The sequence below is a fragment of the Ictidomys tridecemlineatus genome, chromosome 4 (assembly GCF_052094955.1).
Source record: "Ictidomys tridecemlineatus isolate mIctTri1 chromosome 4, mIctTri1.hap1, whole genome shotgun sequence".
Lineage (NCBI taxonomy): Eukaryota > Metazoa > Chordata > Mammalia > Rodentia > Sciuridae > Ictidomys > Ictidomys tridecemlineatus.
The window spans coordinates 5865862-5893565 of record NC_135480.1 but is presented as its reverse complement, the minus strand read 5'-3'; the positions used below and the strand labels follow the sequence as shown (position 1 = coordinate 5893565).

General features: G+C 37.7%; 1 protein-coding gene across 6 annotated transcripts in view; it reads left to right on the top strand.

Annotated features, from left to right (window-relative positions):
* Window positions 1-27704, top strand: part of Kdm2a (lysine demethylase 2A) — a 109666-nt gene that overhangs the window by 64480 nt on the left and 17482 nt on the right. For all 6 annotated transcript variants that reach the window (XM_005333358.4, XM_013362012.4, XM_040284037.2 and 3 more), the window contains 7 exons: window positions 4649-4827; window positions 10881-10987; window positions 11350-11443; window positions 13211-13364; window positions 15180-15295; window positions 18942-19068; window positions 21226-21620. In XM_005333358.4, the coding sequence (XP_005333415.1) occupies window positions 4649-4827; window positions 10881-10987; window positions 11350-11443; window positions 13211-13364; window positions 15180-15295; window positions 18942-19068; window positions 21226-21620 (1172 nt within the window). The remainder of the gene's footprint in view (window positions 1-4648; window positions 4828-10880; window positions 10988-11349; window positions 11444-13210; window positions 13365-15179; window positions 15296-18941; window positions 19069-21225; window positions 21621-27704) is intronic.

Genomic DNA, 27704 nt, shown 5'->3' with positions numbered 1-27704 from the left:
GGTTCAAAACAATGCAAAGCTACGGTAATCAAAAAACATAATACTAGTGAAAAGACTGACCCACAGAACAGTGGAATAGAATAGAGAGGCTAGGAATAAACCTTCACATATATGGTCAAACTAGGGTAACTTTTCTTCTATAAATCATGCTGGGAAACCTGCCTGTCTACATACAAAATAATGATGTTGGACTCTTACCTAACATCATATATAAAAATTAATTCAAAATGAATCAGAGACCTAAATTTAAAACTTTAAATTGTAGAACTCTTACTAGAAAACATGACACCCAGGGACCCAAAAGAGTGAGGCAGGAAAATTACAAGTTCCAGGTCAGCCTTGGCAATTTAGATGATTACAAAATTAAAAAAAAAAAAAATTAAAATGGCTGGGGATGTAGCTCAGTGATAGAGCACTCATAGGTTCAACCTTAATACCTAAGGGGAAAAAAGAGAAAACAAAAAACCTAGGGCAAGGCTTCATAATGTTAGATTTGGCAGTGTTTTCTTAGCTATGACTCCAGACAGAGAGGTAATAAAAGTGTTGATATAGTGGACTAATTTAAAAATTTTGAAGTTTGTACATCAAAAAATATAAACAACTTAAAGGAATGGGAGAAAATATTTGTAAATCATATATCTAATAAGGAGTTAATATCTAGAGTATATATAGAAATAAGACTCAACGATTTAAAAAATGGATTCAGAAAAGGGCAAAGGAATTGAACAGGTATTTCTTCAAAGAAGATGCACAGACTGCCAATAAACAAAAAGATGCTGGACATTACTGATCATTAGGGAAATAGAAATCAAGACTACAGTGAGGGCCTAGGGATGTAGCTCAGTGGTAGAGTACTGCTTAGCATACAGAAAGCCCTAGGTTGGATTCCTAGCACTGCAAAAACAACAAAGCAAAACCTCTACAATTAAAAATTAAACAAACAGGAAATTAACAAGTGTTGGTGAGGGAAGGATATGGAGAAATTGGATCTCCTGTGTGTTGTTGGTGGGAATATAAGCTAGGACTGCCACTGTGGAAGATAGTATGTTCCACAAAAATATCGACAGCAGAACTATCCCCAGAAAATCCCCTTTTGAATATGTACCAAAAGGAAGAAAGCAGGATCTCACTGTGTTTGTAGCATTATTACTACTGTTACTACTACTAAAATTTTAATACTGGGAATTGAACTGAGGATCATTCTGAGCTACATCCCTATCCCTTTTCATGTTTTATTTTGAGATAGGGTCTCACTAAGTTGTCCAGGCTGGCCCCAAATTTGTGATTCTACTGTTTTGGCCTCCTGAATAGCTGAATTTACAAAGGGTAATGAACCATGCTCATAGCAGCCTTTTTTTTTTTTTTTTGTACCAGGAATTGAACCCAGGGCCACTTAAGCACTGAGCCACATCCCCAGCCCTTTTAAAATATTTTTATTTAGAGATAGGGTCTCACTGAGTTGCTTAGGGCCTCGATAAATTGCTGAAGCTGACTTTGAATTTGAGATCCTCCTGTCTGAGCTTCCTGAACCACTGGGATTGCAGGCATGCACCACCCCACCTGGCTCATAGAAGCATTATTGACAATAACTGAAACTAAGCATCCCATAAGTAAATACCCATTAGTAGATGAATGATAAGAAAAATGCAGTGCAATGTCATTTCTCACTTAACAGTGGGGGATATGTTTTGAGAAATGCATAATTGGGTGATTTTTATCCTGTGCAAACATCATAGCATATACTTACACAAACTAAGGTGGCTATGGTGTTACTAGGCAATATAATCCATCAATGGGGCAATGCATGACTGTATATCCATACAATGGAGTATTGTTCAACCTTAAAAAGAAAGAAAATTTTGATACACATTACAACTTGGATGGACCTTGAAGACTTAACTAAGTAAAATAAACCAGTCACAAAAAGATAAAATACTGAGCCAGTCATGGTCGCACACACCTGTAATCCCAGCAACTCAGGAAGCTAAAGCACAAGGATCACAAATTTGGGGCCAGCCTCAGCAACTCGGTGAGACCATGTTTCAAAATAAAAATTAAAAATGTGGAGATGTAGTACAGTGATAAAAATGTCCCTGGATTCAATCCCCAGTACTGAAAGGGGTCAGGGGAGACATACTATATGGTTCTACTTATATGAGGTAGAGTAGTCAAAATAATAAGAGACAGAAAGTAGGAATGGTGGTTGTGGGAGATGAGGGTAACGAGGAGTTATTGTTTAATGGGTGTAGAGTTTCAGTTTACAAGATGAAAGGAGGGAAGGAGATGGGTATACTAATGATTCTGCAGCATTGCAGATATATTTAGTATTACGGAACTATGTATCAAAAAATGGTTAAGATAGCTGGACAGGCTGAGGTTATAACTCAGTGGTAGAACCCTTGCCTAGCATGTGTGAGGCACTGGGTTCTATTCTCAGTAAACAAATAAAGGTTTAAAACAAATTGATTTGGCTTCTCCTTAAAAAAAAAAAACTGGGCACGGTGGTGCATGCTGGTGAGGCAGGAGGATCACCAGCTCAAATCCAGCTTCAGTAAAAGCAAAGCACTGAGCAATTCAGTGAGACCCTGTCTCTAAATAAAATACAAAAAATAGTACTGGGGATTTGGCCCAGTGATTTAGTGCCCCTGAACTCAATCCCTGGTACTCAAAAAAAAAAAAAGTTAAATTTTAAACTGGCATGGTGACACATTCCTGTAATTACAGCTACTTTGGAGGCTGAGGCAGGAGGATTTCAAGGTCCAGGACAGCCTTAGCAATTTAGTGAGACCCTGTCTAAACAAACAAGTAAATAAATTAAGGCTGGGAATGTAGCTCAGTGTAGCACCCCTGGGTTTAATCCCCGTCCCCACTCCAATAAATTTTATAGGGCTGGGAGTATAGTTCAATGTTGAGTGCTTGCCTAGCATGTGCAAGGCCCTGGATTTAATCCTCAGTACTGCAAAATAAATAAATAAATAAATAGAAAATAGTAAGAAGGAAGTAGACTGCTGGATGTGCAGATATATGAGGTCTTAATCATCAGTTTCCTTTTGAGTTTCCTCCCACTTTCTTAGCACTTTTTTTCTTTAATTATTTATTTATTTTTTAGTTTTCAGCAGACACAACATCTTTGTATGTGGTGCTGAGGATCGAACCCAGGCCTCATGCATGCCAGGCAAGCGCACTACTGCTTGAGCCACATCCCCAGCCCCTCTTAGCACTTTTTAATTTCTTCAGCATCACTGTTTGAGAGTCCAATTTCTCTGCATCCTTGGGAGCACGCACTTTGCATTTTTTATATTATGTCTATCCTAATGAGTATGAAGGGGAGTATCTCATGTCAGTTTTGATTTGGCTTTGACTTTTTCTTCCAAAATATGAGAAGGTTTATTTAGTCCATTGTCTTACATTCTGTGTATTTTTAAATCTGCCTTATCTATTTTACTTGGCCATATTCTTGTCCTCTTGCATATTATCTCTTCAACTAGACTTGAATGCAAAGGACTAGGGCCTAGTATTATTTAGTATATCCGGTAAGACAGGGTACAGGTATATTGTAGGTATAATTTAGTCCTATAAGTTGGACAGCTTTTTAACCACCTCTCTGGATCTTTAGCTGTACTGTCTTTCCATGTCCTCTCTTGTGCTATTGCATCTGCTTGGAATTGTCCCTGCTTAATCTTCTCTTATTGGAATTCTGTTTATCCATATGCCTCTTTTCCTAAAGTTTTCTTTGATCAATCTAGCAAAATATGAAGTTTTCCTTGCGTTTTTACTAATAAAATTGAGTACCTACTTTGTGCTAAATGTTTTATTTCATTCACTTTAAATCCTCTCACGGCCCACAAGGTGATGCTAGCCCTCAAAAATGTATTAAAAGTTCAGAGAAGTTACATAACTTTCCCAAATGGTACTGGAACTGGGATTTAAACAGTTCTCTTGGGCTCCAAAGCGGTTTTCTTCCCCTGTTATTTTAAGCTAACTCTTGTGACATTCTGCACTTTTTGTTGTTGTGATAGACAATGGAGAATCTGATATAGACCTTTATGTCCATCGTGGTATTATTATCAGATTGGAAATATTTGTGGAATGAATGAAAAGGAAGTTTTGTGTTAGAAAAAAGTATTGGCAGGTTTATGGAATAAAACTGTTAAACTGAAAAATGGACAGATTTCATCCAGTACTCAATAATTAATGGATCCTTTATTTAAACTGGGGTAGATTAGGTCAGTCTTCAAGCCTGCATCAGAGCAATATTTCTTAGTGGGTAAGAACATTGACTGTAGAGTTAGCCTGCCTTCTTTGTCTTCTAAGTTAGGTGACACATATTTTCTCATGTATGAAATGGGTATTAATACTTCACATTTGAAATTGTTAGAATTAAATGAGACATGGAATATAAGATTCAACAGCTGACAGTATTGTAAACATGCCAGAGGAAATGATTGTTATTTTTTAACCTTAACTTTTGTCTTTCCCATTCTCTGTAATTTGGTTTTTATTATTTCCTCTGAAGTATGTAGTCTATTCCTGCTGAATATCCTAAACAAGAAAGAATAGTTTGTTTCCTTCTATTTGTGTTTTTTATTAACATGTTTAAAGGTTTTAGTGGTTCAGTAGAGACAAATCAATGCATCTTTCATGGCAGGGAGTCGTCGGATGGTGGATGTCATGGATGTGAACACACAAAAAGGCATTGAAATGACTATGGCTCAGTGGACACGCTACTATGAGACCCCAGAGGAGGAGCGAGAGAAACTTTATAATGTCATCAGTCTAGAATTTAGCCACACCAGGCTGGAGAACATGGTGCAAAGGCCTTCCACGGTTAGTCTAATTGTTTCCTCCATATTGTCATTGTTACTAGAGGGTTGGTTTTATACTGGAGAATTTATAACTTTTTGCACACACCAAAATTAAGCTGAATGTGAAAAACTAGTTGATAGTTGATTAATTGCTTTTTTTAGAAGGCTCTTCATTTTCCAAAATGACTTAATATTATATAGGATAGGATCATTTGCTTCACCAGTAACCTCACTTAGGAACATTGACTTTTGCATGTAATGGAAAAGAATCTTAAAAAAAAAAAATCACTCTTGTAACTGTTGATGGGAAGTTTGCTTAAGAAATTTTTGTCCTGTAGGTTTACACTTGCTGAGAAACTTAGGAGAAAACTAGTTTCAAGCCAGGTGAGTATTTTATGAGATAGTCGCTTAAGTAGGATCTAGTGGGTATTTATTTAATAATAGATTGGCAATCCATCTTAAGGTTAGTTAGTTTAATTTGAATTTGAAGTTAGTCTCCTAAAGGCAGATTTTGATTTAACCGATCTTTTTTAGCAAAGGAATGGCTATCTACACAATATTCACTTTTGCAATGTTTCTAGTTATTTTGGGATGTTTTTGTTTTCATTTAATTCCTGACTCAGAACTGTCACGAAGGCAGGTATGGTGGTGCATGCCTATAATCCCAGCTACTGGGACTGGGCTGGGGCAGGTGGGTCATATCTCCATTGAAATCCTAATTATACCCTTTGATTTTCAATGTTGAAATGTAATTGCATATAACATCTTTGTGTGTGTGTGTGTGTGTGTGTATGTATTCATTATTATCATTAATACATAGATGTGCATATATGGGGGGAATGTTCTTAGTATTTCACTACTGTTTGAAGATAAAGTGTAGTTTTTGTCATTTCTTTCCTTTTTTTTTTTTTTTTTTTTTTGTAACAGGGATTGAACCCAGGATGTAACCACTGAGCCACATCCCCAGACCATTTTATTTTTTATTTTGAGATAAGATCTTACTAAGTTTGCGATCCTTCTGCCTCAGCCTCTTGAGCCACTGGGATTACAGGCATGTGCCATCGTGCCCAGTATTATTGCTTCTTGTTGTTAGAAATGCTATAACTAAAAGCAGAATTTCTCTGTGAAAAGCTTCTTGGGCTAGCGGTGTGGTGTAATACTAGAGTGTTTGCCTGACATGTGAAGTCTTGGGTTCAATCCCCAGCACTGTCCCCAAAAAATAAAAATAAAAATGTTTCTTTTTTCCCGTAGTATGATAATAATCTTTTTATATTAATTATCATTGTTTAGCTATGTAGAAATATAGGAACATAAGTGATTAGAATTTAGCCTCCTTGGCCATGCGTGGTGGCACATGCCTGTAATCCCAGTGGCTCAGGAGACTGAGGCAGGAGGATCTCAAGTTGAAAGGCAGCCTCAGCAACATCCTGGTATCAACAAAAAAAGAGAGAGAGAGAATTTAGCCTTCTCTGGAGGCTGAGGCAGGAGGATCTCGAGTTGAAAGGCAGCCTCAGCAATGGCAAGGCACTTAGCAACTCAATGAGACCCTGTCTCTAAATAAAATACAAAATAGGTCTGAGGATGTGGTTGAGTGCCCCTTAGTTTAATTACCAGTACAAAAAAAAAAATGAATGGATTAAATAATACAGGGAACGTGAGAATTACAATAATGTTGTTTACAAATGTATTTCCTTAATATTTCTGGAATTTTATTTTACACATAACATGATTGTAGTTATAAATGTAAAACTTGGCCTGAGGCAAACTTTTCCATGGTTAAGATTTAGAAATATCTGACTACTCAAACATGAAGTCTTTGTAACATCCTTTTTTATTCTCTTTGTCCTTAAGGTTTTTTTTTTTGTTTGTTTGTTTGTGTTTTGTGTTTTGAAGTACTGGGAATTGAACCAGGGATGCCCTACCACCGACCTATATCCTCCCCATTTTTACTTTTTTATTTTGAGCCATGATCTTACCAAGTTACCCAGGTGGGCTCAAGTTTTCCATCTTCCTGCCTCAACCTCTTGAGTCTCTGGGATTATAGGTGTGTGCTACTGGGCCCAGCTTGTTCTTAGTTTTGTTTTGTTTTGTTTTTTAATTTTTTTTAGTTGTGGATGGACACAATACCTTTTTATTTTATTTATTTTTATGTGATGCAGAGGATTGAGCCCAGATTGAGCCCAGTACCTCACACATTTCTTTTTTTTTTTTTAAGAGAGAGAGAGAATTTTAATATTTATTTTTTAATTATTGGCGGACACAACATCTTTGTTGGTATGTGGTGCTGAGGATCGAACCCGGGCCGCACGCATGCCAGGCGAGCGCGCTACCGCTTGAGCCACATCCCCAGCCCCACCTCACACATTTCTAAGCAAGCACTCTACCACTGAGCTACAACGCCAACCCCCTAGTCTTTAGTTTTTTTTTTTTTTCATTTATTTTATTGGTGCACTATAGTTGTACATAATGGTAGGATTCTTTGTGAAATATTCATACATGCTTCATACATGCACACAATGTAACAATAGAATTTGACCAATATCATTCCCCAGTATTTCTCCTTCCTGGGAAGGGAACTATTACTCCAAAATTCACAGATTTCTTGGGATTTCTCCTGATTCTTGCTAGATGAGGGAACCCAGTGAGAGCATGAACTTATTTAGAATACTGAGTGTTCTGGGGAACAAATTTTAATGACTAACTTGGAGGTTAGGCTTCTCAAAGTAACTGTGCTACATCATTTAATAAAATTTGCAGAATACTTTGCCATTAAATGGAGGACTGGAGGCCATGAGAAGGCTCAGGAATAGAAAATTATCTAGAGGGCAGAGGTCATAATCCACCAATATCTTTCAGGGACCTAAAACATTTCCAGAAAGATTGAGTGAGCTATTACCAAGGTCACCTCCTAAAAGTAAGCAAGCATTCTGTGATTTTGCTGTGTAAGCAGTAACATGCTTTTTCTACTGGTCCTTTTCCCCCATACTATATCCCTTCGTTTATCCTGCTCTTTTTTTTAAGTTTTTATTTATTTATTTATTTATTGGATATTTATTTTTTACTTATAGGTGGACACATACCTTTATTTTGTTTTTTATGTGGTGCTGAGGATCGAACCCAGGGCGCCCCGCACGTGCTAGGCGAGTGCTCTACCTCTGAGCCACAATCCCAGCCCCTATTTATTTTTTAATACATATTTTTTAGTTGTTGATGGACCTTCACTTTATTTATTTATTTATTTGTGGTGCTGAGACTTGAACCCAGGTCCTTACACATGCTAGGCAAGCACTCTACCACTGAGCTAGAACCTCAGCCCTTAGTTTTCATTTTGACACTAGTCTTACTAAATTGCTGAGGCTGTCCTCATACTTTTGGTCCTCCTACCTCGACCTCCCAAGTCACTGGAATTACAAGGCATGCACCACTGTGCCAGGTCCTATATTTGTTAACCCAGAGCAACATCATCTCTTGTTCCCTGTGACTTTAGCATATTAAGAGTTTATTACTTGATTGCATGGTAAGCACTGTGCCAAGTATTGGAGGACATAGAAAACAGGATCCTTCTTGTCCTCTCAGAATATTTAGAGATCCAGGAAAGAAAAGTACAATATGATAAGTGCTTCAAAGTAGATAAATACAAAGATCGGGATTGTAGTTCAGTGGTAGAGTGCACTTGACTAACATATGCAAAGTCCTGGACTTCCTAGCACTTAAAAAAAGAAAAGAAAAAAGGCAATAGATACAATACAACATGAGCATTGGGGAATTGGTTAATGGAAGGTAATGAGTTGCTTTTGCACTGTGTGAAGAGATTATGACCTAAATATTGGACTTCTTGCCACTTTGACCCTAGTTTTAATACAGAATAGGTCGAAACTAGTGATTGTGCTTACTGAAGCCTTATTCTCTTATGGATCCTGGTATTTATCTAGAAGGATAAGCATTGACCCAACAAGAAAGTACAAACACATTACCACATATTCTGTCTGTAGTCAGAAGATACTGGAGACAGGGAAATAAGAATGACTGACTCTCTGCCATGGTGAGAAATTCTGTATGTTCTGAATGAACACTGGATAAAAATATTGAAGTATTCCCAACCCTTTTGCTATCCAGACATGAAAGTGTATATAGTGTACTGAGTAAACAATGACAATAAAAGATCAATAAAATGATAGTAAAAGGAGATGGGCAATACTGGCCACTACATTAAGAAACTGAAAGTTGGGCTGGGGTTGTAGCTCAGTGGTAGAGTGCTTCCCTAGAATGCGGGAAGTACAATATGATAAGTGCTTTTTATTTTATTTATTTTTGTGTGATAAAAATGTGTTTGGCTTTAGTAACACGTAAAAAGATAATTAGGGCTGGAAATATAACTCATTTGGTAGAATGCTTATCTCATATGCACAAGGCCTGGGTTCAGTCCCCAGCACCCCCAGCACCCCCCCCCAAAGATAAATAAAATGTATTGGATCCATCTACAACTACAAAAATACTAAAGAAAAAGAAACAGAAAGTAGGTTTTGTTTGAAGGAAAGAAAGGCATCTGTAGGTGCTTGGTTAAAACTGTTGGCTCTTTGAGTCTTGAGTAGTTTCTCCTCATCTTACTAGTTTCTTCCATATTGTTGGTGAACTTTTCCAAACTCCCCCCCACCATTGACTTCTGGATTTCCCAGGACTCATGCCTCCTATCATTATGCACAGATTGCATTTGTCTAGATACACATTGTAAGGGAAATAAATTCTAATATGTAGATATAAATATGTACATATCTAATATGTAGATGTTGTAAAACTTACCAAATACATATTTTTAATAATCATAAGCAATATTTCCAATATCAGCACTGTGCAGAACTCATGTTTCTTTGACTTTCATGCATAATCTACCTTGGAGCTGTTTCTTGGAGTTTAGTGCTTGGGTACAGACATTTGAAGGTTCAGGTCATGTTGTAATTCAGAATAAAGTGTTAAAATAACTTCATTCTGCTTTCATATCTCATTTATTTCAGCAAAAATTATTTAAAACAGATGCCTGAATTCTGACAAATACTGTTATTCTGATAAACATTATTTCAAAGATTTAATCCTCACTATTTGTATTTGAGGTAATAAATTTTATAGATAAGTTCCAGGCCTCACATGATCTCAAAAATATGATAGACCTGGAACTTCTCATTCCCTATCTCTAGTACCTTCTCCCCTCCCCTCCTTTTCTTTTCTTTTCCCTCCCCTCCCCTCCCCTCTCCTCTCCTCTCCTCTCAGTGATTAAACCCAGGGGCATTTTACCTCTTATTTTGAGACATGGTCTTTCATGGTTAACACAGCTGGCCTTGAACTTAGAAACTTTCTGCCTCAACCTCAAGCTTCTGGGATTATAGGCCTAAAATACTCAGGCTAATTTAGTAATTTTCATAACATGTTTTTGCAAAGACTACAAGCTTATTCTAGGTTTCTTTTCTTTCTCCACACCCCCACCCCTTCTCTCCCCTACCCTTCTTCTCTTTTAACTTTTGGTATCTTAGCTATTCCAGCAGTGGTGTATCTTTTGGTGAGTTTACAGGCAGCTTCCAAACAGTACCTTTTATGGATCAAAAAACCCACAGGAAATTATATAAATATTGCCCTTAAAGAAAGTTCTTGGTTGAACACATAACTGTGTTAGTGACCTCTTTTGTGTGGGGAGGGGGATGTTGGGGATTGAACATGGTGATACTCTACCACTGAGCTACATTCCCCAGCCCTTTTTATTTTGAGAAAGGATCTCTAAATTGCTCAGTCTGGCCTTGATCTTATATCATCCTGCCTCAGCCTCTAGAGTAGCTGGGATTATAGGTGTACACCACCATGCCTGGCTTAATGACTTCATTTTGATGAATGTAATCTTTAGGTCTTTGTTCTCATCTTACAGTTATTTCTAGAATGTTTGCCTCATGAACTTAAGTTTTACCAGCAGATTGTTTTAATGTGCTTGTAATTGTCTTTTCATGAGTATTTAAAGAAATTCTGTTTTTCTTGACTTCAAATGAAACTCCAACCTTTCCTTGGAGCCTAAATATCTTCTTCTTTTTAAAGGTGGATTTCATTGACTGGGTAGACAACATGTGGCCAAGGCATTTGAAGGAAAGTCAGACTGAATCAACAAATGCCATTCTGGAGATGCAGTACCCTAAAGTGCAGAAGTAAGTGACCGACTTACTGTATTTTCCTCAATGTGCTATGAGGGACCAAAGTGATAGCAACTAACTAGTTGCTCTCTTTTGAGCTTTGCTATACTAAATAATTTTAAAAAGTGAATTATTTAAGGGGAGACTGTATTCCAAAAGAGAGTGTGTGTGTATGTATGCATGCACCCATGCATGCACACCACAACACATGATCCCATGGTTAAAGGAAAACTATCCTTCTGGCAGTATGATGACTTGAAATTGCATTTCTCCCACCTACTAGGGGTTGATTAGGTGAAAGGTAAGGGAAGGCATTTTGATGGGTGAATTTTCTTTTTTCATCAGTGCACTAATGATGGTGCTTTTCTTTGGGTCAGGTACTGTCTAATGAGTGTTCGAGGCTGCTATACTGACTTCCATGTGGACTTTGGTGGTACCTCTGTTTGGTATCATATCCACCAAGGGGGAAAGGTACGGTCATGGTTGTGATGGGAATTGAAATCTGAAGCTGATTATATGACTTCGCTTTGGGTTTTGTTTGTTTGTTTGTTTTTTGTTTTTTTGAAGTTGTAGATGGACAGAATGCCTTTATTTTGTTTGTTTATTTTTATGTGGTGCTGAGGATCAAACTCAGTGCCTCTGTCATTCTAGGCAAGCGCTCTGCCATTGGGCTACAGTCCCAGCCCTGCTTCAATTCTTGCATGCTTAATATACTATAGAAATGAATCTCTTAGGAATCACCCCTGTTTGTATCTGGAGAGAACTGTAGAGTAAGCTGACCTTTGTGGCTAGTATTCAGTAGGAGATTTAGTATTTATCTAGTCCACTGTCATTGCACCAGTATTAGCATGGTACTTAGGGATTCTCAGTAGTCCTGTTTCTAGATACCCAAAACAGAGTCTTCAAAATGAAGCCAAGAAGATGATTTTAGGACAACAACATAATTTCTGTTCTTGAAAGTGTAATAATGTAGTGGAAGGAAATACAAATTTTGGATAGATTCACAATAAAATCAGCAAATTGGGGTTCAAATCAGTTTTCACTGTGTGAAGGCATTTGTCTGAAATGTGGCCAAAGGAAGCCTTGTGTCCTGAGGATGTAAATAGATTTTGAAGAGTACCTTTAAAAAAAAAAAAACTTATTTATTTTTTATGTGATGCTGAGAATCAAATCCAGTGCCTCATGTGCTTGGCAAGCACACTGCCACTGAGCCACAATCCCAGCCTCTATTATCTTTATTCTTGAAGAATTATACTCCAGTTTGTTGGAGTGTTTTTAATGTTATATGGTAATAGAAATGTAGAATTAATATCATAGAAGCCAAGTATGATACTACTGCATGCTTGAATCCTGATCCCAGTAACTCAAGAGAGGCTAAAGCAGGAGGATCACAAGTTTGAGGCTACTCTGGGCAATTTAGTGAGACCCTATTTCAAAATAAAAAATAAAGGAGACAAGCTAGATACAGTAGCACATGCCTATAATCCCAATATTTTGGCAGGCTGAGACAGGAAGATTGGAAGTTCAAAGCCAGCCTCAGCAAAAGTGAGGCACTAAGCAACTCAGTGAGACCGTGTCTCTAAATAAAATATAAAATAGGGCTGGGGATGTGGGTCAGTGGTTGAGTGCCCCTGAGTTCAATCTCCAGTACCAAAAAAAAAAAGAGAGAGAGAGAGAACAAAAGAAAAAAAGGGACAGAGGACTGAGGCTATAGATCAGTAGTAGATTGCCCTGGATTAAGTCCCCAGTGCCACAAGATAGATGATGGATTATAAGAATGAATATCAGTGTTAGCCTTTTTTTTTTTTTAACTTTAGATTCATGTATCTTAGGTGTTGTCCTGGTCATCTTTGTTACTTCCTTGGAACAAAGCAACCCTGGCCTGTCTCTTGAAGATATTGTACCCAGATAACTGTGCTACTTAGGACTCTAGAGGCCAGATAGCCAGGGATTTTTGAAAGTTTACCTAGGTAAAGAGCTGAATGTCTTATTTCTCTGTTGAGTCCTGGATGGGTTCTGCATTCTACAATCAGATCCCAGGAAAGGCCTGATGCTGAATGACAAGAAAGATCTACTTAGGCCCTGTGAGTTTCTCGAATAGGCAAGTTTTACAGGCTGGGAGAAAATTCTTGCCTACCTTCTACCTTGTAGTTTTAACTTTGAACCTATTCAGCAGTTGAGTGAAACGACTGGGTCATGTCAATGGCTGTTAACAGACTGAAGTCTTTTAACTCACAGGTCTTCTGGCTCATCCCCCCTACAGCCCACAACCTGGAGCTGTACGAGAACTGGCTGCTATCAGGGAAACAGGGAGACATCTTTCTGGGTGACCGGGTGTCAGATTGCCAGCGCATTGAGCTCAAGCAGGGCTATACCTTCGTCATTCCCTCAGGTAAGCAGAGTAAGGGAAAGGGGATTGTTTAGTCACTTTCTTTATTTAAAACTATGGGCTAAGGGTTATACCAGGATGGGCAGCAACAGTGGTATCTTTCCTGTCATTAAAGGTAGATACTGAGAGAAAAAAAAATAACATACATGCATCATTTTGTATGTGTGTTACTAGATATTGAACCCACAGTCAGTCTGCAACTGAGTTGCATCTTCAGTTCATCCCACGAGCCCCTTTTTTTTCCTGACACAAAGTCTTGCTAAGTTAAATTACCCACACTGATCTTGAAGTTTTGATCCTCCTGAGTCCCTGGAATTATTGGTGTGCACCTGCTGTGCCTAGCCGAGAATATATGTGTGTGTGTGTGTGTGTGTGTGTGTGTGTGTGTGTGTGTGTGTGTGTATTATATATATATTTTTTGGGGGGGTGTACTGAGGATTGAACTCGGGCACTCGATCACTGAGCCATACCCCCAACCCTATTTTGTATTTTATTTAGAGACAGGGTCTCACCATTGTTGAGGCTGGCTTTGAACTCACAATCCTCCTATCTCGGCCTCCCAGGCCACGTGGATTACAGACATGTGTATAAAGTCCAGTGATTTAACACTAGAGGGATATATCAGAATTGCCAGTGGAGACTTTTCAAAAGATTACATGTATGGGGCCCCACATTAGCTTCAGTCATTCAGAATCTCTACAGAGAAAACAACATCTGCAGGTAATGTGCACCCTTGATGAAAAACTACCTAAACTTCTAGAAATAGCTGTGAAAGCCAGAGTGCTTTGAATCAGCAATATTTTTTTTATCAAGACACTATCTCCAGAGTAAATGCTAAGTACAGGTTTTAGCTGGGTGCAATGGCACATGCTTGAAATCCCAGCTACTTGGGAGCCCAGGATAGGTGGATGTCAAGTTTAAGATCAGCCTGAGAAATGTAGCAAAATTCTCTTTCAAAATGAAAAATATATGGCTGGGGCTATGGCTCAGCGGTAGTGCACTTGCCTAGCATGTGTGAGGCACTGGGTTTGATTCTCAGCACCACATATAAATAGATAGATAGGTAGAAAAATGGATAGATGTCCATCAATAACTTAAAAAATGAAAAATATAAAGAGGGATGTAGCTCAGTGGTAGAGTACTCCTGAGTTCAGTTAGTTCAATTCCCTAGTACAGGAAAAAAAACAAAAAACAGATTTTGGAGTCATAGACTTCTTTGAGAATGTTGACTATATATTTACCTGCTTTATACACTTGGTCGGTATTATAAGGAATAAATGAAAATATAGTGAACTGTCTGCTCCCAAGCTGATTCATATTTGGAGTTGCAGTAGCAGCATTTATTAAGTTTTTTTTAGCTGAAGATGTAGCTCAGAGTTAGAACACTTTGCCTGGCATGGGCAAGGCCCTGGGTTTGATCCCCAGCAACACACAAACAACACACACATTTCTTACACTGGACATGGTGGTATGTGCCTGTGATTTCAGCTACTTGGGAGGTGGAGGTGGAAGGATTGCTTAAATGCACAAGTTTAAGATCAGCTTGATGAGCATAACAAACTCCTGCCAAAAAAAAAAAAAAAAAAAAAAGTTTAAATGGATTTTCTCATCAATGTTCACCAGCAACCATATGAAGTATAATTTATCCTGTTTTTACAGAGGAAATTGAGCTTTGAGAAATGAAGTAACTTGACTAACCATTAAATACCAGAATCAGAGAAAAAGACTTTGTGATCTAGGAGCTTTATACTGTTACTCTGAGAAAGCCATACTGCAATGTGTGCTTTCAGCTCCTGCCTCCATTCACTTTCCTTCCAGGCTGGATTCATGCTGTGTATACTCCTACAGATACATTAGTGTTTGGAGGCAATTTTTTGCATAGCTTCAACATCCCCATGCAGTTAAAGATATACAACATTGAAGATCGGACTCGGGTAAGTAATTTTATGTAACAGTTCACTGTGGAGAGGTTTACCCCACTTAAGACAGATGGTTACAACAGAATAATGGATATTTTGTCAAAACTTGATATTTTCTTTGGGTTAAAATACAATGTTGACATTTTGGATGCACAGAAATTTTAGCAGAATTGATATACTTGGTTTTGTGGACTTCAGTTCTTTGAAGTTCTTAATATCTTGGGTTTTTATAGGACCAGAGATGGGTATCTGGTACTTTCTTAGGTCATGCTTTTCATTTTTATACTCACATTATAATTTGGTGTAATGGGTTTTATCAATTCAAGTTCATTTATCTTTATTCTCATTACTAACACTCATACCATCTTATTTTAGTATATAAAATGTATGTATACAGTCTTTTTTCATCTGGAGTTCCATGAAAAAAATTAAGCTTTGTAGAAAATAATTTGGAGTCTTATTTTCTCAGTTTTCCATAGAATGGTACTGAGCTAACTGGTACCATTCTACATGCAAAAGAAAGAGTTAATCATTAGACACCATGAATACCTAAAGCAAGAGTTGGCAAACTTTATTAAGACCCAGATAGTAAATGTTTGCTTTGTGGACCATAACATATCTGTTGCATCTGCTTTCTTTACTCTGCCTTATATTATGAAACACTTATGCATATTTCAAATAAAATGAAGTTGTCTCTGTGACACTTGCCTATAATTCCAACTACTTGGGAGACTGAGGCAGGAAATTTGAGGATAGCATGGGCAGCTTAGTAAGACCTGCCTCAAAAAATATATTATATATATATATATATATATATATATATATATATATATATATATATCCCCTCCTCTCTACCACGGAACTATATGCCCAGCGGGGCCCCCCCCCCCCCCCGCCAGGATTGAACTCAGGGGTGCTTAACCACTGAGTCATATCCCCCCACCCCCAGCCCTTGTTTTGTATTTTAGGTAGAGACAGAGTCTCACTGAGTTGCTTAGCATTTCTCTTAGTTCCTGAGACTGGCTTTGAACTTGCGATCCTCTTGCCTCAGCCTCCTGATCTTCTGGGATTACAGGCATGCACCCCTGTGCCCAGCCCAGCCTCTTTTATAAAAAATTTCAAGAGTCTTGCCAAATTGGCCTCAATCTTTTGATTCTCCTGCTTCCAACCTGAGTACCTAGGACTATAGGCACTTGCCACCATGCCCAGCTAAAAAGAAAATAAAGGATATATTACCCTATTTTCTTCCTCCTTTACCCCACTTTTCTCTTCTTCTCCTCTCTCTACCTTCCTTCTCTGTATCACTCTGTCTCTCTTTCTTTTTTTCCATACTTGGGATTGAACTGAAGTCCTTGCCCTTTAAGCAAGCTCTCTTATCACTGACCTACATCCCAGCCCTTTTAAATTTTTATTTAGAGAGATAAGATCTCACTGAGCTGCCCAGGCTGGCTTCTAACTTGCAGTATTTCTGTCTCAGTATCTTGAGTAGCTGTGATTATAATCATACCAGGTATGTGCCTATAATCATACCTAGCTGCTCTTCTTTTTTGATAATGGGGATTGAATCCAGAAGTGCTCAACCACTGAGCCAGCTGTTTGTTTGTTTCTTTCTCTCTCTCTCTCTCTCTCTCTCTCTCCCCCCCCTCCCTCTCTCCCTCCCCCCAGGGCCTTGTGCATGTGAGGCAAGCATTCTACCAAATGAGGTATTTCCCCAGCCCCCTTTTTTCCTTTTTTGAAGACAGAGTCTCAATAAGTTTTTTAGGAGCTATCTAAGTTGCCCAAATTGGTCTCGAACTTGTGAACATCCTGCCTCAGCCTCCCAAGCAAGTCCCTGGAATTACAGGCATGCACCACCATACCTGGTGGCTGCTGTGCTTTTAAAAAATTATCCGTATTACTCAGCTCTCAAACAGATTTCTAGAGAGCTTTAGAGTTTGTAGTTATCTCAGATTCCCACATCCCTTCCAGAAAACTGTTGATACATTTTGAAGGCTAGTGGAAAATTATGGTATGTTATATTTAATTTTGGGAGACCAAATATCTATTATTTATCACCTCACACATTTTTACTCTCCCCTTTATCAGAAATAAATTAATTTCTTTTTCTTTTTTGGTATCAGGGATTGAACCCAGAGATGCTTAACCACTAAGCCTCACATCCCCAATCTTTTTTTTTTTTTTTAAGAGATGGGGTCTTGATAAATTGCTGAGGACCTCACTAAGTTGCTGAAGCTGGCTTTGAACTTGTAGTCCTCCTGCCTTAGCTGCCCAAGCCACTAGGGTTACAGGCATGTGCCACTGCATCTGGCTAACTTAACTTTTAAGTAAGGGAGGAAAAGTCTCTTTTAGTTAGTTATTAAAGCTGTAACCATGTAATAAGAGATTCAGATTCAGGGTCTGGCTATTCTGCATTGGAAAGTTAATTTGTGTTGACTCTAAAATATATGTCTCTCCTGCCTTGTGATAAAAAGATAATCTTCTCATTCCACACTAGTTCCCCATAACCTGGTAGGTTTTTGAAAAGGAACTTCCATCTAGTTCTCTTTGATTCAGGAAGACTATCTGACAGTGGACACTTGAGAAGGAGCAAGTGAAGTGATTACTCTAAGACAGGAGAATATGGGAATATCCTCAGGAGTTACAGATTCAAAATTACATTTGGCTTTTGAGACATGGCCTCTCAAATAAATAAACAAATAAACAAACAAAGGCAAAATATGTTTAGGATAGTTTGCATCAGTTTCGCCGATTAACCCATGCTGATTTGCCTTTTCCTTGATGGTGGCAAATCTAAGGGGCATTTCCTTTAGTTATTATTCAACTGGAATAATTTTTCAAATCCTTTGGGGAGACTAGGAAGAAAACTCATGGTACTTTTGAGAGAGAATAGAAAGAAAACTAAAAACAATGGTGATCAGGCCACGTGGAATATTGATCTGATTTATGTACATACCATTTTGGCAAAGTATAAGACAGTCAAGCTGAAAGTTGATAGTGGGAAAAGTAATGTTGTCCCCTAAGCTCCACACTTTGGGAATGAGTCTCAAGTTATATGTATATGTAATGACCTACTATGAACATAATTTTATCTCATGTCCTATTTTTCCATTAGATTCTTTGTTCCTTGGCCTTTTAATTCAGAATAAAACTAGAGTAAAGCAAGAGTGCCTGGCATGCCTTTTATCTAATACTGTAACAATTTTCACAAGTATGTTGTGTCTTACTCTTAACATTTTATCCTCTGTCCCCAGACCTAATTAATTAATTAATTAATTAAACAATGCTGGGGCTTGTACCCAGGGCCTTACATGTGCTAGGTAAACACTCTGCCTCTGAGCTACGTCCCCAGCCCTCGGAATTTCTTTTTGACACTCTCCTGCTCATTTCTTTTTGATACTCTCCTGCTCAAGCAAGACAGCCTCTTGGTGGTCCCAAATGGTCTTCCCAAATACCTTTTGTCTACCATGATTGTGTCCCAAGGCTAACGTTTTCCAAGTTGATGGATTGACTTGAGTTTTTGTTTGAAATGCCAACTCAGGTTTGGAGGTTGACTGGCAAGAATTTTTCCTTGGTTAATTATGGTAGTCATTCAGATCGTCTTACTTTTTTTCCTTGAAAATTGTCTTTGCCTAGCTTTTCTCATTATTTTGTCCCTGTGTAGGTTCCAAATAAGTTCCGCTATCCATTCTATTATGAGATGTGTTGGTACGTCTTAGAGCGCTATGTGTACTGTATAACCAACCGCTCCCACCTAACTAAGGAATTTCAGAAAGAATCCCTCAGCATGGGTGAGTATTCTGCCTTTGCAAACTTTCAAGATACCTTTAACCCAGGAATATTCAGTAGGCTGTTGCTTAATTACATATGTATGTTTAGGTTTTTTACTTAGCCACTTGGAATTACCAAATTCATCCCTTGGAATTGAACACTAGATACCCATCTAAATATGAATTACTAGGCAAAGAGAAATACTCTGGGTCTGATCTTTGAGTTGCTAGTATGTAGCTCTTCAAGAAGGACGATTGTTTGTCTAATATGTCTTATTGTATAGAAAATGGTCTTTGGCACAGTATTTTAAAACACCTCTTCTAGGCAGTCTACTAAGCAGTTTACATGCAATAAATTCTTAATACCTGTGACCTAGGTATAATCCCCATTTTACAAATGGGAACATTAGGTTCAAGAAAATTAACAGACTTGTCCATGATCTTACAGTTAATAAGTGAATAAGTGGCAAAGTTGCAGTTTGAATCAGGTAGTTAAACTCTAAAATTTTAGACTATTCCATTTCCTAAATTGGAGAGAAACCAAAACTGTAATATGCTGTGATCACATGTTTCTCTGAAATCTCCAAATCCAAAGAAAATATTTTTTTGCTTTAGCATTTTCTTTTTACCCTGTTACTCATGGTATGTATTCTCATTTGAAAATTTAAAATGCTCACTCAAAATGTGAAATAAGGATAAGAGAGTTGTATATACAACAGAATTCAATCTTATTTTAAAATAGTTCTAATCATAGTTACACATATATACATAGAAAAAGATGGAAAGAAAATACATTTCATTATTTGATTATTATCCTAGGGTAAAAGGATAAAGCATCATCTAAGTTATTTGTATTAAATGTGTATTTTTATAATAATTTTTAAAAGACCAAGGATATTATCACTGTGTTTTTAATTATCAGAGTCTTCATTTTCACAAAATGACCACTTTTCAAAAAGGTGACTACATAGTTTTGTTATCCGTGTTGCTAGGATTTCAACTCCCCTAAGCTTTATTTTATGACCAAAACTTTGTTCAAAAATACTTAAATGTATGTGCTTCCTACTTTCTACTTTTATAGAAGATAATGAAATCATGATCCCAAATTTAAGCTTGAATCTGAAACCAATTTACAGCTACTTTAGTAGGTAACTTATTTCTAGTACACAAAGACTGGGCCCCTCCCAACCTCCCCCACCAAGTTCTGCTGATTAAACGCCCATACTAGACAAGCACTGAGCTGCATTCCTTCCCTTTTAAAATTTTATTTTGAGGCAGGGTCTCACTAAACTGGAAATCCTGCTGACTGTTACTTCAGTTGCCTTACTAGAGCAGAATTCTATTTCTAACCTGTAATCATGATTTTTTTTTTTTTTTAAAGAGAGAAATTTTTTTTTTAATATTTATTTTTTAGTTATCGGCGGACACAACATCTTTGTTTGTATGTGGTGCTGAGGATCGAACCCAGGCTGCACGCATGCCAGGCGGGCGCGCTACCACTTGAGCTACATTCCCAGCCCCTATAATCATGATTTTTGACAGTAGACTAATTGATTGAATAAGGAGAGGGGACCACCACCATCCCCACATGCTGTCTATCTATCTATCTATTTATTTACGGCAGGGATTGAATCCAGGGGCTCTTAACCACTGATCCACATCCCTAGCCCTTTTTATTTTTAAATTTTTATTTGTTTATTTTTTTATGTGGTGCTGAGGATCAAACCCAGTGCCTCACTTGTGCTAGGCAAGTATGCTACCACTAAGCCACAACCCCGGACCCCTTTTTATTTTTTTATTTTGAGACAGAGTCTTGCTAAGTTGCTAAGGCTGACTTTGAATTTGTGATCTTCCTGCCTCAGCCTCCCAAGGATTACAGCTGCTAGGATTACAGGTGTGCTCCACCACACCTGCTGTGAGACCATTTTTAAATGACAGTATTTTCGTGGGCTGGGGTTGTAGCTCAATAGTAGAGTGCTTGTCTAGGACATGTGAGGCACTGGGTTCAATCTTCACCATCACAAACAAATAAATAAATAAAGGTATTGTGTTCATCTGTAGTTTAAAATTTTTTTTAAATGATGGTTTTATTATTTATAACATATGTCACCTATTTCTCTTGTTGATCACATGACCAAGTGACATGTTCTTACTGCATTTTTTTCTTTGTATTGGTAGACTTGGAATTAAATGGGTTGGAGTCTGGAAATGGGGAAGAAGAAGGAGTCGACCGAGAAGCCCGACGCTTGAGCAATAGGCGTTCTGTCCTCACTAGCCCTGTAGCCAATGGTGTCAACCTGGATTTTGACGGACTGGGCAAAACTTGCCGAAGTCTTCCAAGTCTGAAGAAAACTTTGTCTGGGGATTCATCCTCTGACTCTAGTCGGGGCTCCCACAATGGTCAAGTGTGGGATCCCCAGTGTAGTCCCCGAAAGGACAGGCAAGTGCATTTGACCCATTTTGAGCTTGAAGGCCTTCGCTGCCTTGTAGATAAGTTGGAGTCTTTGCCACTGCACAAGAAGTGTGTCCCCACAGGGATAGAAGATGAAGATGCTCTCATTGCTGATGTAAAGGTAAGCAATTGTTGACTGGGCTAAGACAACCACTTTCTGGATTTGGAAGGAGAAAGTGTAGGGATTTAGGATAATCCCTGGTTTCATTCACAGAGAAGTTAATACATGCTTATGTTTGTTAATTCTGCTCAGTGCTTAAGTTCCTAGAGTGAAGTGAGATCCCATTGCTCAGTGATAAAAGCAACCCTAGGTTCAATCCCCAGTACCAAACAAGAGGAGGAAAGAAAGACGGTTACAAGTAACTGTGGAGGTTTAACAAGGACTTAAATTTAATCCTAGGGCTGGGGTTGTGGCTCAATGGTAGAGTGCTCACCTAGCATGCGTGAAGCCCTGGGTTCCATCCTCAGCACCAAATAAATAAATAAATAAAGGTATTGTGTCCATCTACAACAACAACCAAAAAAAATTTTTTTTTAATTTAATCCTAAAAACATAGTTAAGGATGACCCTCTAAATAAAGGTGAGCCTGAGAAAGTGTTTTACAGTAAAAAATTTTACTTTAAACCTAAGTTATGCTCAGATATAGAGACATATTGCAAAACAAAAGAGAGACCAATAGCATTCTCATGCTAAATGAGAGAAAACAAATTGTTCTTTGTTGGCATATATTGAGTAGGTTTAGTATCTTTAGTTTCAAATTCATCTATTATTAAAATTTAAATACCTACCTCATAGGTGATAACAAAACAAAATGTCATTTTAAACATTCATTATGTTACTTTATCAAGTTTCTTCACCATATATATATATATATATATAATATAATATAAATTTTTTAAAATTTTATTTATATACACACGCACAGAATTAAACCCAGGGGCATTTTACATGCTGAGCTACACCCCCAGTCCTTTTTTTATATTCAGTGCTGAGAATTTAACCCACTGTCTCATATATGCTAGGTAAGCGCTTTTCCACTGAACCCCAGTCCCACCCCCAATTTTTTTTTTTTTTTTTTTTTTTTTTTTTTGTGTGTGTGTGTGTGTGTGTGTGTGTGTGGTATTAGGGTCCAATCCTTTTTATTATTTAATTTGAGAAAGGGTCTTGCAAAGTTGCTGAGGCTGGCCTCAAACTTGTTAACCTCTTACCTTAGCCTCCTAAGTTGCTGGGATTACAGGCATGCATTACTGTACCTGGCTTTTAAAAAAAATGTCAGTATTTAGAACTTTTGTGCAGGGCATGGATATGTATATCAGGAAGCTAGTCCACAGTTGGTAATATTATTATTTTAGAAAACTACCACAGGTATGGGAATCTGGCTTAATGCTAGAATGCTTCCCTATCATATGTGAAGCCCTGGGTTTGATCCTTTGCAAGCACCAAAAATTAAGAACATAATAGGAATAAATTAAGGAATAATTTTTGTCACTCCAATAAATATCTCATAGTAGATCTTTTTTTTTTTTTTTTTTTTTTTAATAACAGGGATTGAACTCAGGAGCACTCGACCACTGAGTCACATCCCCAGCCCTATTTTGTATTTTATTTAGAGACAGGGTCTCACTGAGTTGCTTAGTGCCTCACAGTTGCTGAGGCTGGCTTTGAACTCAAAATTCTCCTATCTCAGCCTCCCAAGCAGCTGAGATTACAGGCATGTGCCACCGCACCCAGCTATCATAGTAAGTCTTTTCCATCATTGATTCCTGGTTCAGGTTTTCCTTGACTACCATATACCCAGCTTCTACTACCCCAGGAAAGAATTCCCAAGACTGCAGTCGGACTTCCTCTTTCCCCTGCCCCCCTTTTCTTTTCAGAGTTGACATTTTAATTATATCTTATATTGTTCATGTATCAGCTAACAGGTTAAAAAGAATAGAGAATTATCTAAAAAGGGGTGGTAACCTGATGAGATTGGTCCTCTTCAATAGTAATAGAAGCTGGGAAGTTAGTATTAGAGTCTGATTTCATAAGTCATGCTCTAAAAGAGGCAAGTGCATGGCTTATATATGAGGAAGGAAATGACCAAGTTTCTGGTTAGTATGGTCCCATTTCTGGAATAACTAATATGCACCAAAAGTTTTGCTATATTTTCCCAAACTAACAACTTAAATCCCAAACTTAGACTCTTGAGTGAGCAAAGAACATTGAGGTTTTTCTTTTGCACTGTGGTGAAACTTACATAATCATAAGAGCTTAAGTGTAACAAACTTACTTCTTTTATAAAGAGTCTTTTTTATATAGCTATTCTATCATGAATGCATATGGGAAATAATAAATTTGATTTCTGAGACTTGTTAACTTGTATAATTATCTTTAGGAACCTATAAAGAAAGATCTGTAAAATTATATCTAATAACATCCTTTTGGCTTGGGTGTCTATTATTTTTGATTTATAAAATAGAAGAATATCTTCATTCCTAAGGATTATCTATAGATAGATTTGACTCCATAGAATCCAGTTGTAGAAAGCAATATTGTACTCCACCAATCAATTGTATAAAGTCAAGTATCCTGGTAGAAATACCATTAGAGTAGTTTCAAGTAGCTAATAAGATTTGTGGAGATGATGGTATACCAGGGGAAAATGTAGAAAGATTTCAGTCAAATATTAAGCAGAATGAAAGGAGGAGGCAGCAGCAAGGGGAAAGAGTTAAGAGGAGACATCTAGAAAGGACTCCTGGGATTATGAAAAGCCCCTGGGGAGAGGTTTTTTTGTTTTGTTTTGTTTTAAATCAGGATCACAGGGAAACATGACTGCCAATACTGGCTAAGATACCGAGACAGAGGTCAGAATATGAGGCTTGAGGGATAACTGCATAGATTGACAGTGTTCGAATTCTTCCCTCAGTGGCTTGTCCATATCTCCTTATTTGCCCCAAACAAGAGAAGTAAAAATACAGCCAACCCCATACAGCCAGGCACAGTGGCACTCACTTGTAGGGAAACTGAAACAGGAGAATTACTTGAGCTAAGAGTTTGAGGCCAGCCTGGGCAAAAATCAGGACCCCATTTCTTAAAAAAAAAAAAAAAAAGAAAGTGCTTGAATTCTTCAAATCTAAGTATCACTCAAAAGAAAAAAGAAAGAATTGGATTGGGTAGGTATGGAATCACTGCACAGCTGGGGATTCTGCAGTGCCATAGAACTTAGTGTTCATAGATCTAATGGCTTCACTGTAGTGGGGGGGAGGGAAGGCATAGAAGTTTGTTGTTTCTGTAGAGAGAGGATTGTTTTCTGTTAAAATCTACCTGGTTCTCAGAACTAACTAATAGAAGGAATGAGAAGAAAAGTAATGAGATGATATACACATAATTACATATCCCTGGGAAAAAAGTTCATTTTAATGCTGATAAAAAGGCTTTGAAGGTTCTAAAATGTTAATTTCTACAGTGTTAAAGAATAATAGAATTATAGAATTAGAAGGAAATTAAATGAAAAATAGGACATTGAAGGGTGTTGATTTATTGATAAAGTAAATCAGCATGGGTATGGTTCTTTTTGGGAAGAATGTGAGTAACCTTGATAACTAAAAAAGTTTACATTTTTAGTAGACTTCACTGTTTTATCTGTGCCCATTTTGATGATAAAGGTGTTCATAGTATGTACACATCTACAAAAATAAAGTTTTTGATAAGTCTGACAGTCATACTTCATGATTGCACATTCTAGGCAAGTGCTCTACTACTGAACTATAATCCCAGCCCTTGTTATTTTGGAACAGATCACAGAGTTGCCTAAAACCTATCATCCTCCTGTCTCAGCCTCTCTGGTAGCTGGGATTGTAAGTGTTTGCCACTACACCCAGCCATATTTTCTGACTCTTGGGCAGATTACTTGTTTTATTTTTTTCAGTGCTTCAGATTGAATCCAGAGCCTCCTGCATGCTAAGCAAACATTCCACAACTCATCTACATCCCCAGCCATGCTACTAGATTTATAAAAGCTTATTTTCTCCTTTGTAAAGTTATCTCACAGGATTGCTGTTTACATTCATCATAAGTTATAGCTCAATACTAGACAATGTGCTAATCAGCATGTAGAAAGCCCTAGATTAAGCCCCAGCACCAAACACATATTAATACACCCACACCCCAACCTAATCTCAAAACAAAAATAATATTAGTAAAGCAGTAGCATTATTGTACCCAAAAAATTAGGTGTTATAAATCAGTGAAATGCATTTATTCTACTACTGTGAGGAAATCCTGCCTCCTCTGTGCCAGGAGCCAGATTGAATTTTGAGGAAACTATATAGACATGTACTTGTCCCAAACTTAAGGGCCTTAAGTGGAACAGGCATTTAAGTAGGCTAAGAAATAAGTGTAGTCTGGGTTTGTAGGTCCTATGCATGACTCAGGGCACCAAGCAAACATTCTCTTATCAAAGAGTCTACCATTTTATTTTGTAACTATGGTCTAAAAATTTACACTAGGCCTCATCCCAAAAATATGATAGGACTGAAGCAGAGTTAGGGATAAATGGGTGCTATGGTGCAAGCCAGTAATCCCAGCAACTCTAGAGGCTGTAGCAGGTTTGAAAGTTCAAGGCCATCCTGGGCAACTTAATGAGATCCTCTACCACTTAGACCCTATTTCAAAATTTAAAAAAGGCTAAGAATGTAGCTCAGTGATAAAGCAACCCTAGGTTCAATCCCCAGTACCAAACAAAAGGAGGAAAGAAAGAAAGGGTTACAAGTAACTGCAGAGGTAATAATCAGGAATTTTCTTCATCTGACACTTGGGGAAATGATTCTGACACTAATAAGAGAAGAACTGATAGAAGACCTAGTTTAATCAGCTCTTTATCCAATAAGCCAACTTTTAAAATAACCAACCTGTACAAATAAAACTTTTTGTCATTTTTACTGATGTGATATTTTTAATAATTCATACATTCTTTCTGAACTGAAAGCTTAAAAAACTAAATCATAAAGCACTTAAGGTTAAGTAAAATATATATATTCTTTAAAATATTTTCATTGGGATGGGGCTGGGGATGTGGCTCAAGCGGTAGCGCGCTCGCCTAGCATGCGTGCGGCCCGGGTTCGATCCTCAGCAGCACCACATACCAACAAAGATGTTGTGTCCGCCAAGAACTAAGAATAAATAAATGTTAAAATTCTCTCTCTCTCTCTGTCCCCCTCTCTCTCACTCTCTCTTAAAAAAAAAAAAAAAAAAAAAAAAAATATTTTCATTGTATTCCTGTATTATATAATGTCTTGTTCTTACTAATTCTTATGTTGGTTGCCTGTTTTTTATTATAAATTAATAGTATGTGGGGGGATTAGTCCTTGTTTCATTTGTAATTTGGAAAATTATTTGGTGTGTTTTCTGGTGCCCTGTTTTTTGTCCTTCCCTAGTGGCCTCTAGAATTTGCACTTGCTACAACTTGTATTTTATTGTTTGGGAGTAATGTGTTGTTCTTAAAAATTTGTAGTTTATCATCCTTCTAGGTAAGATAGCACTGAAGACTAAAATAAGCATTTTCCAAGAAGACCTCCCAATAGCCAGCTTACTGTTAAGGAAAGTTTTTAAAACAAAATAAGCTGATGCACTGGGTCTTTAAATCTTAAAATGAAGCGCAAGGGAGAGATTTAGGATTAGGATGACCCTAGAAGCATTTCCAAGAAAAAATCAGGAACCCTAAAGTCCCTCCTTCCCTTGGTAAACTACTATAAAAATTAGCAAATGCAAGCCCTTAAGGTATGGTATGACTGTGTTCTCACTTACTGGGGATGCTAGAGGCTCCAGGCACAAGGCAGAAGGATGGTTTGAGGCCAACCTAGGTGACAGTGAGACTGCACTCTGAGTAGTTACATGCCCCTTCTCCACTTTGCCTATTTAAGGACACTAAGTTTATTCCAACTACTTTGTAAATGCATAAGAATGTATCAGTGATGAAAGCTGGATGTTTATGTCAAAATAGCATCTAATTTAAAAAAAAAAAACTTTTTTAAGTTACAGTTTGAGGGTCTGAAAATTACATAAATTTGGATCCACACTGCTGCTCTTAGTCTTCTGTTCCTGCTTAGCTTCTCATCCCATGCTGATGTAGGGGCACTATATTATCTCTGAAAACCCAACCTGTGTAGGCACCTTCCCTGGTACCTGTGGCCCAAAGACTAAGTGTTTGTGTTCAGTGTGAGT